This window comes from Plectropomus leopardus, chromosome 15 (genome assembly GCF_026936395.1).
Source record: "Plectropomus leopardus strain MGB_pleo_1.0 chromosome 15, ASM2693639v1, whole genome shotgun sequence".
Taxonomy (NCBI): domain Eukaryota; kingdom Metazoa; phylum Chordata; class Actinopteri; order Perciformes; family Serranidae; genus Plectropomus; species Plectropomus leopardus.
The window spans coordinates 22,406,561-22,423,539 of record NC_142190.1 but is presented as its reverse complement, the minus strand read 5'-3'; the positions used below and the strand labels follow the sequence as shown (position 1 = coordinate 22,423,539).

The window sequence follows — 16,979 nt, the reverse complement described above, 5'->3', positions numbered from 1 at the left end:
GCTTAAATGTGAGCATGATGGTTTTTATAATTGAAACCTAGATATTAGTGTAATTATTTGCTTGGCTCTGAAGAAAAATTAAAGTGATTTGGTTGTCTTCCCAGAAGCACTGCCAACAATAAAACCACTAATGCTAGGGGGGGAAAGTTTAAAAAATTGTCTGTTTCCACTTTTATATAAAAGCTGTTGGCTTTAAGTGGCCATCTGTTGACTTAAACATATATTTTGTTATAAAAATATATTTTTCTACTGACTGAATCGAAATGCAGTCAAACAAAATACAAACCAGGTCAGTCTGGATCAAGTTTTTGTGCCCCGATCCTGATCTGAGTGATTTGATATCGAGTGTCAGCCATTACCGAGTCTCGATCCGCTACTTTTATTTACCTGGATAATACAGCTGTGCACTTCAAGTACTTTAAAGTTATTGAAATTAATCTAGTGCTTGACAGTTTAATAGCTCTGCAGTGCACTACAAGAAAAAATGTCTGCATCCAAACAGTTCCCTTAAGGGTTTTTTTTAATTTATTTTTTTTAAATAACAAAGTAAAGAAACTGAAAATATTTTTATATATCTCTATTTGAAAAATAAAAAAAAATTGTCCCAAAAAAACAAACCAAACTAAAATGTGTCTTAAGAAAATGCTCTCAAATCGACTTAGTGTAGCATTGTAATAAAAGTGCAGAACACTATAAATTAATAACACTATACATATAATATATATAATTACAAATCCACTTCACACTAGCGTTACAGCTTAACTTTAAGATTCCCAGTCAACCAATAGAAATCGGTCACACTTTAGCTTATAACAGCATTATAGTAAAGCTAGTTCACAAGAATTAACTACAAAAATTGAAATTCCACTTAAAGTTGTGTTGCAAATTAAGTTGAACATGAAAAAAATCAGTTTCATCTTATTGGAATAGCAGCATAACAGTAATACCTGAATTTCTGCTGGATCACGCAGGGCGCATGCTCAAAATAATCACAATCATTCAAACAATGTGCTGATTGGGCTTGATACCGATCCCACTGATCTGATTAGGGACACCCCTAATATAAACCAAAGAACTCTGAAATATGACCTTGAAAAGAGAACAACACCACTAACATGACGCAAGTTGTGCTGCTGCTCTATCCTGCAGAGCACCCAGATTCTCTCTGCTGACAAAATCACACGCTCCCCAGTAAAGACCAACACCCCACAGTCTGAGAAATATGTGCAGCATCTTTTGTTTCCATACATCTGAAAAATACATTTGCTGACTGCATAAGCCACATTTTGGACAAAGCTTCAATACATTGAGGTCCACTAAATGTGTGCTGTAGGCAAATATATTATGATGCTTTATGACTAGTAAACCCCGATCCTGTGGCAGACTCCAGCAGGCAGAGGTGGACAGATAATTAAAGCAGAGGGATCAAGGGAGCACTGTAGGTTGAAAATGAAAATACAGATGTGGGTGTTGGATAAGAAATGGGATGAAAAAGGGCGAGCAAATTGCAGTAACTGTGTTGAATAAATGATTTCAATGTCATACCTTAGCCAGTGCTCACAGACGAGGAGTCCACCAAATAGGCCTGCAAATTTAGCCTGGAAAGTAATTATACAATGGTTCTTTCTAGTGCGGGAATAACGAATAAATTGTAATTATGCCTCATTGCAAAATTTCTCCATCCAGGAAATAAAGCTATTATCATGTCTTGAATTACACGAAACCAAAAGAGCAATTTGTAAAGAGATATTAGCCTCTTTTGAATCTTATAAAAGAGACAATCCCTCTTGCCCAGTGCTCATCTGTCTCTCGCTGTCGAAGCTTAAGTCCCTCAGTGGTAAGTGATGGAAAGGACAAAATTGGCTACTTTCGGAACAATGACTTATTTGAAATTCAAACAACTCTTCACAGCCATCGGAGCACCTTTGAGAGGACGGAAGACAAGAGGAGTCTCTTTCATCCGACTAAACGCCTTGGAGGTGAGCCTCAGCCCTGACATTAAACAACAATAGCACGAAAACCAGTACCACTCAAAACACTGTAACGGAGTCAGTTGCCACGTTTGTCTTTGAAAAAACAATATGTTTATGCTAATGCTCCGTGGCTGACTTTAATAGAGGATGTAAGTGACACTCTTTGAGATGCAACACATGCACATGCAGGGACACTTGGTTGCATATATAGAGGTCCTTAAAATGAATCTATTTTATATGATATAAGAGTAAAATGCATGTTTTCTACATACCATTTTTTTCAATAGACTGCAAGGAATAAGTCACACAGTGGTATTCTTTTCTAATACAATAGAAAATTTCAGCATTGACTTCCTAAGAAAACTTATACAGAAAAAAAACATTTACAATTTAATAATTTAAAGTTCCCCTCCAGACACATTTTAAAGTAGGCTATGTGAAAGTACTCTGCTATGATTAATATTTTGTTTAACATGGTTTTCCCGCATCAAAAGTAAAAAATAAATGAATAAAAGCCAGCACATCTACTCTTTCCCTCTACAAGACCAGATCCAGAATTTCTCAATGAACAGTGCGATCAAGATGGCTAGCGTTTGTAAAGTCTCTTATATATTGTTTGTTAGCTTGTTAGTATGTAACTGGCAGTAGCTGACATAGAGATACATCTGACTGAGTTATTTATTCATTTTTTATTACATGTAATAAGCCAACTCTGTACTGGAGGTCTCAGGTTTCTTTGCTGGCATTTTGTTGGAAGTCTGTTCCCTCGTCAGTATGTGTTTCTTGTATTAGAAAATGATTGGCTTTTGTATTAGTGATGTACCTTATCAAACCTGCCACAAATATATGAATCTCACCTCTTCAGTACAGTTAAAAAAAAACTCTAGTGACAAATTTTGTCAGTAAGGTCCAGGTCAGACACCCGAGGCTGCTGCAGCAAGGACACTGTCTTTATTCATGGGGCGCCTGCTTTATCCACTCAGCCACTGATGCCCCAGAGTGGAGGGGATTTTTAAGAACTTGTATTGAGTTTACATATGCGGGGTCAACTAGTAAGGTAGATATTTAACTTCATGAAAAAAAAATGTTTGTATATTACTATAAAGAACTAACTGATATTTTTCAACACACTGTGCCAGAGCAAAGTATGCAAAAAGTTGCCGAGTTGAGGTTGTGTTTTTCAGCAACTGTGTGCTTGCCCTAATCCCCATCTTCTTCTTCCCAACAGGCAGCAAGGAAAATTAATCTGAAACCTACTGTGCTCAAAGGCGTTTGCAGCTGAGACATCTTTCCTTTCTCACACTGCCAGTGGCACTTTGGAAACACTCACCATCTCAGTGCTCCCATCAGCATGTGCATCTGAATTTGCCACATTCAGCAAGACAACTCCCTGAGCAAACACACACAGACACAGACACAGACACAGACACACAGACACACACACACAGACACACAGACACACAGACACACACAGATCCAAAACAGGAACGCAATTCTGGGGCCTCAGTAGTATCCCTTTGCTTTTCTGATAATAAGAGAGTCCTTGGCTGCTTTTTCATTTCCAATCTCAGAGCTCTGCACTGGAAATGCCATGAAATAGACCCCCAAGACCGACCCCTGGTGTGATATGGAATAACCTGCAGAGAACATCAACTGTTGAATTTGATGTTCAATGCAGCTTTTTACTGCTGCTCTCTCTGGTAACTGAAAATGTGAATGGTTGAAAATTGAAATGTTTTGCATGCATTCACTCACTGTATGCAAAATAAATAAATAAATACATGAATAAATAAATAACTACATACAAACACAGTCACCCATGTGCACACAAACACACACACGTACAGCGCATACAGTGCACAAATGCATGGCAGCCCAGTGGGCAAACGGATAATGGAAGAAGACTGAGTAAATCCCATATGTGCTTAATCCAGACACTTACAAGAGAGTGTGATTCATACTCTATTACACTCGACTAATACAGCTGAGAGACGCACAGGGCACAATCATTTCAGCTGGCATGAACCAACAAAATAACACCCATGAATCCTCTTTATGGGGACTTTACTGAAGAGGGTGTGAAAGGTCAGGAGTAAAGCCTTTGTACTTATTAGCCATTAAAACATTGGTGGCTCTGTGCCACACCCACAATTTCTCTCTCTCTGTGTGTGTGTGTGTGTGTGTGTGTGTGTATACACTGCTGTGTCTATGAATGTGAGCAAAGATAACACGGGTTTGCATTCGTTTAATGGAAGGAATTTCTCTGTAGCAGCGTGCAGGTCTCCAGTATATAAAGTGTTTATAATACCCAGCTTCTTTTGTGCAGATCATATTATTCTCAGGCCATTTTCTCTCAAGAAGTGGGGTGTAAAGTTGATGAGGTTTTTAAAGTCCTATATTACAAAACTTTTGTCTTCAGTTTATATTATATAAATAGTTCAATGAAGTGAATATTGAAGTTACAGTAATTTTCTTGCCTGATATCAGACAGAATTGTCAAGTTGTTACACTCCATCTTCAGACTGACATTACAGATTTCCATGAGCGATGGGAATGTCATTTTCCCTAACCAGTTTCTAGAAATGAATCCCAATCTTATGTCATTTTAAGCCCACGCTCATGTTTAGCCATGCCAACACACCTGCTTTGCTGGGGTTTTATTAGCAGTGTGGAGCATAACAAACTATAACAGTATAACGAAGTATAACAAACTGCGATGTTGGTCAACTATAAGAAACATGTTGATCTAGAACAGCCTCAATAGCATCATCTATCTTGTCTATAGCACTTTCCATTGTTGTTATTATTCCTTGTTGGCTCCTCTGCATTGTTATTTCCATCTGTATTGCTCATTGGCTGATTAAGTCCACCTCCGGTGCTCACTGGTTGTTTTTTAATTTAAAACTGCTGTTTCATGACATGATGCTAGACAGGTCCATTCAATGCTCTGGATCCAGGCAGGTAATGTTTTTCATAATTCATGTTTTATTTTTAATATTTCCGAATGTACAGGTTTGACCTTACTGTTTGAGGAAACATGTTTTATAAAGCAAATTCTGTGATTTGCTCTATTTTTGAAACATCAGTGAAACCCATTGGACACGACATGCCTACAGTGGTGAACTGGGATATCTCCTCTCATCATTTTTACACAATTTCAAGTTAAGTCAGTGTGATTTACCTCTATTGTGGCTATTCTATATAAATCTAACCTTCATGGTTGCTATTTTACCATAGTTGTGCTGAAAAAGTGTCATTGTCCTACAGTAGTATATTGTTATTTTTGTCTGTAACCCATCGTAATAGAGTGGTGCAGTCCTAACACCCAGAAATGACTTTGCATCTTTGGACTTCTCAGTGGATTTTTTTTTTTGAATGGGTCCTTGGCTAGATGCCTGAAATAAGTTCTGTGGGTCACACAAGCTTGAGGGACTTTCACGTTTTCTCCTACAACATAAAATACATTAGTAAATACTCCTCTCTTGATTTTTTTTGTTTTACCTGCCTGCACACCTAAAAGGTGTGTTAACAAGTGACTAAATGAGACTACAGAGCATCATTGTGGTGGTGACGATGAAGTCATGTGACTGTGGTGTAGTTTGTTCATAGCATAACATTAGCTTTTTAGCTCTGGTGATTGCATTTAGGCTTCACTTGTGAAGATTATCTTTCTGAACAAAATGTGTAAGTATCGTGAATGTTTGTCTGCCACAGAGTTTATTTTCTGCAATAATCTAATATCTAATGGGGAAATCCCCAAGGCTTTTTGGTGGGCTACAGAAAAAAAACATCCCTGCACTACTCTACACCTTGAAAAAATGACACCAATAACACCAATTGCTTATTGTCTGCAAAGCACTGCCACTCACTGGTCATGCTGTACCACAAAATGGTAACTTTTATGTAAGCAATTTAATGCTCTCACACCATCAATTACACACAAGGCCACAATGCTGCACCATACAAAGCTAAGGTGATTGGGTTTGTTTTTTAGTTGAAATTTAATTCATACAGCACTGTATGTGCTGGAGGCAGTGTGAGCTAAGTACTACAGGGTTGCAGTGAAGGGCACTTGCACAGCAGGGGTGAACGGTTGACTTTGAGAGTGTGTGGGTTGTTTCTGATGTTCTAACTTGATTTGAACAACAGCATGAAAACTTTTGAGTGTGCGTCTTTTGATTCAGATAGAGGAAAGTATAGAAAAACAAAAACAAATTATATCCACCACTTTCTTTCCATGAGACAGTAAATCTGCTTGAGGTTTTGACTGATCATGACATGGATATAACTCAACAACAGCAATCACCAAAGCCATAACAACTAGGTGTCACTACTCAATAGAGGTGGTAATGACCAGAGGACCCCTGATATGATATTATCACAATACAATATTATTAAAATACTCCAGTTATGATACAATGTTACTGATTAATTATGCTGATACTGATTATTATTTTTAATGTTTTGCAGTATACTAAGAAATCTATTTAAGCTAATCAGATAAAGTTTGTCTGTCTATCTCACTTCAATCATTTTTTACGACAGCTAAATAGTTGAATGAAAAAACAATACATTTTATTATTCTAGTGAGCTACCAAAAGCATAATTCGTACCGTCAATATTAATAATTCATGTAATAAAAAACTGATACTTGGCGTTCGTCTGTCAGGATAGCAACACAAAGTAACACAATAGTCTAATGTATTGATTTTGTCCCACCTTTACTACACAAAGATGAAAACATTGTTAGCCTCACTATGTAGTTCATAAAGCTTAAGCATAAGCTTAAAATATTATGCACTATGGTTTTATAAGCTTTTCCAAGTTAAGAGAGAGTAATTATACACATGCAAGGGTGCAAGACTATTAAAAAAAACAACATACACAATGAAAAAAATAAAAAGATTTTTTTTTTTGTGACCTGATGAAAATCCAAGTGCAATCAAAATGTTGTCCATATTAAACTTGTGTGGCACTGAGTAATTGAGCAAGTGTTACTCTTTTATTTAAGATTTAAGACTTCCTTAAGACGTCCTCATTTTTATAATGCCTATGCTTTATATCTATTATATAACATGGCATGTACAATATTTTACATGTTTTTAAATTTTTTGTTGTATGCTATTTATTATTGTTTCTTAGTTGACTTACACATTTGTTTTAAAATGATTGCAGCTGTGTGTAGCACTATCGCCTGAGCAAAGTTATTCCTTTGGGACAATACAACAAATGTTATCTTATATACAGCGGCATGCTCCTTGTATCCCTGCTGATCTCTAAATCCAACCAAACTGCACCATTGTTTATCCATTTCTACTTTCCAACTTTCAAATATAAACAATAAACACTTGTGACACTTACGTAAGATGGGCTGCACATAAACAAATAAACAAGCAGCAACAGTCAAGCCTGTTCTAGGCAAAACAAGTCAAAGAGAGAGTTGGCCACATCTGTTTTCCAGTGTTCTCCTTAACAGATGTTTGTTTATGTGTGTATTTGAGGTTGATGTATTAAGTGAAAAAATAATAATAGCCACATGCTATCCATCCCAAGAGGAAAGGTGTGTATCTTTCTCTATGCACAGTGAATTCTCTTGCTGTGAAAACAGAGCACCAACAGGAAAACACAGACACATAAAATGTGGGACAGATGCTATGACACAACAAAGACAGCAGCTTATTCAAGTGACAAACACACAGGAACACGGGGGGGATTTTTCAGGTTGCTCTCCAGCCTTTAAGAAAAAAAATCCTGTTTTTGTGTGTTTTGTGCATTTCTCAACCACCACAAACCTAACACAGGGAATACTTTGTAAGACTGAATCTGTCGTGCTGCTGCTGCTGCCTGTCAATCTCCCAAAACTTACCTTTCTTGTCCCCAAAAAAAAGGGTTTGCTGTGCTGGGTTTGACCACTGGAGGGAGGTGTTGTCATTATACTCCACACGGCAGGTCATGTTTGCCGTCCCACCCTCTGTCACCGTCACATTCTGAACCAGAGGGTACTGACCGCTGATGCCTGCAACATGACACATAAAGAAAAAACATGTAAGAGGAGATGTGGATGCATCAGGAGGGAGAGAGAGAGAGAAAGATACAGGCATAGAGAGAGTGAAACATATGGTACATTTTTGATTGCTAGATTTGCAAAGTTGCTTTGTTAATTCAATTTTAAATAAATTTAACATTATCATATAACATTTAAACAATGGAGGTAGCACAGAAAGTAATGTGATTTTTATCCACTCGGCTCACGACGATGCACATAAAATAAAGAAAATTCTTTTTCTGTTGCTAGAGGAGCAAATCACCTCCTCACGCTGCAGGACAAAGGGAGGAAATCTGGTTTAAGTCTTTGAAAAAAAAAAGAGCTTAACACCCTAATTAAAAAGCAAATGTTCAGCCAGGATGGCCACTCACCACTGTGTGCTAAATTGGACCCTAACACAGAACACACAGGGGGCATTTAGCCTGCGGTACCAACCCTGAAACCTCAGCTACACAGGGAAGACCAATTAAAAACCGTTCTCAGCGGACTTGTGAGTGCATGTGTGGATGCTTGTGTGTGCGACGGCTGCAACTGATGAAAGAAACAGAAAGATAAACAGTTATATAATTCTGTGTGACCTCTGAGTCTGAGGAGAGCTGGTTTTCAGCACCATGGACAGGTCGCCTTTGCAATTGGTCCTCAATAGCTGCCTGCCAGTTTTCAGAACTATGGACAGCTCACTGATGTGTGCGTGTACTGTGTGTGTGTGTGTGTGTGTGTGTGTGTGTGTGAGAGGGAAGCTGTGAGCAAGTAAATAATAATAACCATAAATCTATCCCTGTCCCTATTCCCAGAGGACAGGTTTTAAAGACTGTGTGAATAAAGGCTTAGGTAAGACAGATTATTTATCCCCAGCTAACTCTCCCGTCTTAAACCAGCAGCCCCCCAGGAAAGGATCATAAAATGTGAAAAAAGAAAAAAAAAACATATATAAGGAAAGAAAGAAATAAAACATATTTAGAAATGAGGGGTTTTTAAAATCCATCCCTGTGTGATACTGCTTGATACCTCTCCATTCCAACGCTGTTAATGTATTAGATCTCATTCGGCAGGCAATTTTGCGTTCCCCTTACTTCAGCTAATGACTGCACAGGTAAGATAAACAAACCCTCAAATAGCGCTCATCTGCAGGGTTAGCAGGTGAGGCAAACCCCATCACTGACAGACCCTGCGGAGAAGGACGTGTTGAGAGCAGAGAGGGTGAGGTGAAGGAGGCGAGGAGAGGTAGAGGGAGGTAAGTCAAGGAGCACGGGTCATTTCCAGTGTTGATTAAGGCCTCCCGAGGTTAATCATGCGTGTGAGAGATAGAGTGGGAAGAGCAGGGGAACGGAGGAAAAATGAATCTGAGCTATGGGAGGCTAGGAGTATGTTTTATTCATGAAAGTTTTGCATGAGGCATGATCTGCCAACGATTTACCGTTCTCCCGCGCCTGCCCTCGCTCTCTTTATTACTTCCTCTCTTTAAATCACTTACTTTCCCCCCATTTTTCTCACTCACGCACTTGGGTGACATACAGCACAGTGTGATACATTTTATTTCCTTTGAACTAGTCACAAAAGAGAGTTAATGGTTAACCCCCAAACTGAATGGTGGCAATGATTTTTCTTTTTGTGTGTGTGTGTGTGTGTGTTTGTCTGAGAGAGAGAGAGATTCTGCACAATATGATGTCGTGTGTGATTTTAGTTCATTTCTGCAGTGGATGTTTCTCTGCAGAAAAATATAATTAAAGATGGAGACGCTCTAGGGATATGCTTGCTTGTGGTATTGTCAACCCTGTGCTTATTCCAAAATATAATCTGCCTGTTTGTTCTCCAAATGATCTCCTTTTGACAAATATGAAAACATGAGATTTGAGTGACTTAATGTTACAGCAAAGTGCTTAACATGCCCCTTGGGAAAATGGGTGCCTCCAAAATGTTCTATCTATTCAGATTTTCAATGAAGACAATTTAAATCATACTTCAAGAGATAAATATGTGGAAAGATAGATACATTTTGCACGGTTTAAAGAAATATTTTACTCCCCAAATGACCATTTGTGTATCAGTTACTCACCCTGTGTTGCACTGAATTCATGAAGAAAATGCTGTTTTTCTCACCTGCCTCCAAGGTGAACAAAGAATCCTAAAAAGGCGGACATTCCCAATGAACTGAGGTCATAGGGGTCTGCATTTAACAATAGACAAACTATATCGAAACATCAATTTACAAACATTCACACAACTTGTTCAGTATAATCCATTTCTTATTTATCCACTTGTACCCAGTTAAAGCCAGACTCCATTGACAAAAACAGTTATTTTACAAATCTAAAAAAAGGAGCTGCTGGTCTATAGCTGTCTCAGTTGATAGTCTGGTTGTGTCATTGTTCGACTTTCGTGAATCCAAATGAACCTTTTCAACCACCAAGGTCAAACAACAACAAACTAACTTACTAATCGAGGCAGTGGTAGACCAGCAGCTCCTGAGTGCAGTGAGGTAAAATTATTATTATTTCAATGGAGTTTGAAAAGAGCTCGGATAAATTTAGATAAACTTTAATTTCAGTACCGCTTTGGAAAGGGCTATCTGACTGGTTATCTGAGTGTATGGCTAGGTAAATGATGCTTGGATCATACCACAGGATTTGTAAGAGAGTTTGCAAACACATATTTTGATATAGTTTGGCTGTTGTCAAATGTAGCCTCCCTGTAGTTAAATCATTGAGAAATGAATATAAGTTTTTGGATATTTGTTCACCGGATGCCTGCGGGACAAAGTTTTTTTCAGGAATATAACGTAACATAAGATGGGTATTCACACAAATATTAATTTGGGGTTGAAGTATTCCTTTAAGGTGTGGTAAAAACAGACAATGAGATTTTTTAAAGATATTTTGGGGGGCTTTTTGGCTTTATTGTGATTGTACAGCTGAAGTTTGAAAGGGGGAGAGAGGGAAACAGAGAGAGAGAGGCTGATGTGCAGCAATGGGCTGCAGATGGGAGTCGAACCCGCGGCCGCTGTGGCAGGGACCCAGCCATTGTAAATGGCACTCAACAGGCAAGTTCATTTATATAGTACATTTCAACTCTAGGGCAAATAAAAGTGTTTTATAATAGTATAAACATACAAAACAGAAAAAGACTATTCATAAAAGAGAAAAAAAGATTCAAGGGTTTTAAGAACTCCTTGATTTTAAAGGTCAAAGGGTTAGAGCAGTTTATTCCACATCTGCAGTACATATAATTTGTGCAATAAATGTACTTATCAGGACAGAAACTACAAATTATAGTATATTTTAGTTTCTTTTTACCATTCTTTCCCTTTTTACTTCTGGCACTAGTGCCAATACAAAGTTACAATAGTCCGGGGATCCCTCTGCCTAAGCCCTGCGTCGGTGTCTAGTGAAACACGTCCGGTGGGACTGAAAGGGCCGAAGGGGCCACAATGATGGTTATATTAGAACAGTGCAGTGCTCTGTGTGCCTAATTGGCCGGTGGAGTAGGTTCTTCTATTCTCCCCTCTGGCCACCCAGACCTGATTTAAATGTATCTCCTGAGGGAAAGAGGCAGCTGTTCTCTCCTGATTTCCATGTCTAAATTTAGGTCCTTCCCTCACTTCACCTCCATGCTTTCTCCTACTTTCAGTTTCTCGCGCTCTCTTTTTCAGTTCACATCCATTCCACTCAATTCCCTTCTCTCTATTCCTCTCTCTCTCTCTGTGTCACGTTTCCTCCTCTAGTTGATCCCTGAAGGGTGGCATTTCCACTTTCTTTGTCTCTCATTTTCATATTCTCTCTGTCTCCCGGTGCTCCCCCCACTCTTTCAAATTTATCTTGATCCTACCTCCTTTCTTGTGCTCAATTGGGGCTCTATCTCTCATGGAGAGTGGGGTCAGTTTAATTGCCCTCCACTTTGACTGACATGCCAAGGCTAAGCCAGGTCAACAACACCCTCATGTGCATGACATTATCAAGTAATGACATAATGAAATTAGCTTTGCTTTATTTAGCTTGAATTAGATAATATATTTGTCACCTTAAATGGCATATAGACAGTGACGGAATGTAACTAAGTACACTTACTTAAGTACTGTACTTAAGTATGAATTCAAGGTGCTTGTACTTTACTTGAGTAGTTTATTTTTGTGCTGCTTTATGCTTTACTCCACTACATTTCAGAGGCAAGCATTGTACTTTTTACTTCACGACATTCATCTGAGAGCTTTAGTTACTTTCAAAATTGAGATTTTTGATTAAAAACCATGACAAGGCTTTCGAAAATATGATGTTAGATATAAATTAATTTACTATAATAATAATAATAATAATAATAATAATAATAATAATAATAATAATAATAATAATAATAATAATAATAATACAGTTTTCAATTTTGTTTATAGTCTTGAGTTTCGGGCTGTTTATTCTTTTTTAAATAATTTAGATTTTTTTCTGCACCCTTACTTTTCCTGATAATACTTACTTTTACTTAAGTCTCCTTTTCAATGCAGGATTTTTACTTCTAACAGAGTATTTTCACAGCCTGGTACTAGTACTTTTTTCTATAGTAAAGGATCTGAATATTTCTTCCACCAATGCATATAGAGCAACACAGCACTTGATTAATTTAAGATGGTGACTATCGCAATGCGGGTTTACAGCTGCCTCTGAACGAATAGCAAATGATTATTTCCTCTAGATTCTCACACTTTACCCTTCACACAGCTGTTTGTCTAGATGAGCTGAATCTTAAGAATTAAAGGGACCACTCAGTACTCTCCAGTACCCAGTGTATGCACTGGCTAATAATCAAGCCTAGCGGCAAAGCTTCCCCACAGTCATTTGAACCTCTGCTTCCCAACACACAAAGTACAGCATCCAATTTTTCTCAAAAGACCGAACTACTACTTATGCCAAAAGTGAATGCCTGTGTGGCCAGCAGAGATATTTACAGGACACATTCAGACAGACATAACCTGTTGCCAAAGCAAACTATCAGACAAATAATACTGATAAGAGTATCCCGGATGCTTCCTGTCTGCTCTCCGACATGACCTTTTAAGCAAGAGCAGCTGAGTCTACTAACCTTTCTTATTTAGGCATTCAAGAAGCAGAGAAAAAGAGAGAGATGCAGGGAGACAGACGGACAGCCTGGAGCTACTGACCTTTATACCAGGACTGGAGCTCAACTGAGCTGCAGAGCTGTGATGTATGGGCTGGGAATACAGGATTACAAAATGGATAGAGGCAGTCCACAGTTTTGATTAGCCAATTCACCTTTTCAGCCTGTTGAACATAATACTTTATAAATGCAGACTCGGGATTGCATTACTGTGAATTTAAATTCAAATGATTAGTGTTGTTTTTACAGTGTGATCATTTTGGTTATGAAAAAAGCAATTTAGGAGATCTGGGAACATGGGGAGGTCGCTACAATGAAGCAAGAAACAGAATGCTAAGACAATCAAGAAGGCTGTAAACAAGTCAATACTAGGTAATTCTAAAAGTTAGTGTGATGTTGGTAATACATCGTCATTCCAACTGTGAACATGCAATGTGTCAAGCAGAAGAGATGGTCAAAGCTGAATTAAAAAAATATGGTTCAGTATGCAACCTGTGATAGATGTTTACAAAGGACACTTTGGGTCAAAAATTGATTAAAAAATTGATTATTAATCACATTCCTGTTTCCTCTAAATACTCACACTTGGTGAAAATCATTATTGAACTTAATCTCTGTTTACTTAATATTATTAATTATTGTTTGTTTTTTTTAAAGGTAAAAAGTGTTCTTTTTATCATAATAATCAAAAAACAGCTTCACTGTTCAACATGCATCCCAGTCAGAAATATCATGAATGAGATACAGAGGATTACACAGGACATGACAGCTTTGCTGGGACCAGTTAGTGTCTATAAGGTTACACAGGTGGCTACACAGCTGGATACACAAGCTTCTCAGACTGAGTGATTCTCAGAGTGTCGGGCAGCAGGGTGGCCCAGTGATTGCAGAGACCGTACAAGGTCGAGAGTTTGATCAGCTCAAGGGCTGGTGTGAATTCATCAACCAGACATGTATCCTGCCACAGCGTCCTTGAGCAAGTAGAAGTATCCCCAATCTCCTCACTGGTTTAGAGCTTCAGCTAAACATTGAAAATACAAATGGACTGGAACTTTCAGGCAGGGATTTAAAAAATATATATATTGGCAAGAACCAATTTTAGCTGATAATATGGAACAAAATGTTGTTAGGAACTTCCTGGAATAGAAGCAAACATATTAGACAAGTGCATCATCATTCCTTGCCCTCGCTCTGGGACTCTCCCTCCCAAGTGTGACAATTTTCACACAAACTCCTTCTTTTTTCTCAGGAACATGTCATACACAGTCTTGCTTCTTTCTATTTCGCTATGACCTTTTTCACGCCTTCTATCAACATTCGTTCCGAATCCACGTTGCATCTCAAATGTGATTTATCAACATTTCATAACACTATTACACCTGAGAAAAGAGCCCCCAGTATTCACATTAAAATTAAATAGCACAAAAAATAGTCTGCAAGTCAGAATATTTTTGTGCTGAAGGACTAAAAACACAATTTTAAACATGTAGAGTGGCCTTCTTTGGAACGGGGACACACTCATATTTATATTGCCGTCGCTGCTAAGTGAAAAAACTCAGACAATGAGAAAACTCCCAATTTCTCTTCCATAAATCTAGGGATATATGCATTTACCCAGGGAATAAAATAATCTTTATTGAGATACTATCAGAATATAAATTCATATAAAGCACATGCTGCAAATAACTAACAATCATTTATACAAATGATTTGCAATATATTCCATTTATAGACACCAAGTTGGAAAAAAATGGGAATAATGTGCTATGAATTTTTTTAAAGTTCAGTGACCTTTAATAAACTGAACTCTATGAGTTAAAAATATTTATACAAATCACATTATTATTATGCAAATAGCCATAAACTGGGTTATGTAGGTTTTTGGTTCTTATAACTGAAGTGATGAAACATTCCATTTCTCTGCTTTGTTCTGTTTGTGTTTCTGACTGAACTGTGTGTTAATTTCTGTGTGTGTGTGTTTGTTTGTGTGTGTGTGTGTGTGTGTGTGTGTGTGTGTGTGTGTTTGTGTGTGCGTGCACATTTCCAATCTAAACGTGCTCTTTTGACAGTGATAAGATTCCTGCTGTGAGCAAATTGAATGCAACCCCTGCAGAGGGTGGAGCTACCTTTGTATTCAGCGCTGGTGTACAACCACCTCAGGACAGTCATTTCTGATCTGCAGATATGAAATTAATTATCCGGCACCAGAGGGGCTGGCTATGGCAGTGCTGTTGTCATTTACATACAGTAATTAGACTGGGCAGCTGTTGGTGCTGCCATCATAAAGTTGATGTCCAACTCCAACAACTGAAGTCAGATCAACAAAATATTACCTACTTCTCCACTGAGATGTTAGGTGTTGTTTAAGCGGGGCGTGGAGTGACAGAGAGAAGACAGTTCGGTAGCAATCATGAGCTGTCAGAGGGGAGAGTGACATCTTTTTGGCTTGTTTTTGAGATTGGGGGAGGATGTTTCCAGTCGCATCTGGGGTGTGAAAAGCATTAACAGACGTTGATATGGTGATGACAAAAAAAAAAAAAAACATTCAGGAAGAATTTCTCCTATGATAGCACCTTCTTGTGTCTACAAAGCACTAGAGGAAACAAACATGCTGGAGCACACAGCAGTTTCTTTCTTTTTGTTTCTGAGGAAAAACTGTAAATAGCACGTTCACCATATAAATATAGCGTACTAACTATTTGTCATTTGAAACTAGAATTACCACCCCAAGGTTGTATGCCTCTGCACAGCAGTCATGTTGCACTGCAGTTCAGGTGCATGTTCATAAAAACAAGGATGCTCAACACACATCTTTCCTGCTACAGGAAAGAAGATCTGCATAATCAGCACTGTTTCAAGATCGGCACCCAAGATTAGTGTTACCAGTACAGTATCTAACCAAATGTCTCCCATTCTGTTCCTGAGTTATGGCATTGAGTAATAGTCAGAAAAATGTTCTCTGAGAACATTCTATAACATTACACCACTGTAAAGTAGACCTTTGACCTTTTGGTTATGAAATTTAATCACTTCATCATTAAATTCTATAAGATATTTGTCTGAAATTTTGTCATAATCAGCACATGAATTCTTGAGTTATGGCCAAAAACATGTTTTGTGAGGTCAAAGTGCCCTTGACCTTTGATCACTGAATTCTAATAAGTTTATTTTTGAGTCCAAGTGGATGTTTGTACCAAATTTGAGAAAAATCCCTTAAGGCTATCTTGAGATATTACGTTAACGAGAATGAGACAGACGCAAGGTCACAGTGACCTTGACTTTTGACCTTCCGCCACCAATTTCTAATCAGTTTGAGTCCAAATAAATACTTGTGCCAAATTTGAAAAAAATATACTTTTTTAAATTGTGTTCATACTAAGGGAACAGACAGGGTCCCGGTGACCTTAACCTTTGACCTATGACCACAAAAAATCTGATTAAATCATCCTTGAGTACAAGTTTATGCTAAATTTAAAGAGATTCCATCAAGTTGTTACTGAGATATCGCGTTATCAAGAATGGGATGTACATACAAAAATGACACCCCGAAAACATAATGCCACCGGCAATGGCTAATGCCTGTGCGGATGCATAAAACATATCTCAAATTGGTGACCAGACACGCTTCCAGACATAATTTGCCCCGTATACCTGCCCTTGATTCCCCCACATCAATTTAAAGGGCAGAGATATAAACCTCCTCTCTGCGTGTAAGCTGCCTGAGTTCAAGCTCGCTCAGTCCAGAATGGCCAGGGATCTCACTATCCTTCCTGAGCCAAGGGCAGACATCTCATGGTTTTATGACAGAGGTAAACCTGGCCTTCATAAATACTTCATACACTTTTTTCTTCCAGCTA

The 16,979-nt window shown here is 38.2% G+C and overlaps 1 protein-coding gene across 3 annotated transcripts in view; it reads right to left on the bottom strand.

Moving 5' to 3' along the window:
• The window catches only part of LOC121952341 (cell adhesion molecule 2), a 262,122-nt gene that overhangs the window by 64,858 nt on the left and 180,285 nt on the right, over positions 1-16,979 (bottom strand). For all 3 annotated transcript variants that reach the window (XM_042498955.2, XM_042498956.2, XM_088088351.1), the window contains one exon: positions 7,840-7,989. In XM_042498955.2, coding sequence (XP_042354889.1) covers positions 7,840-7,989 — 150 coding nt within the window. The remainder of the gene's footprint in view (positions 1-7,839; positions 7,990-16,979) is intronic.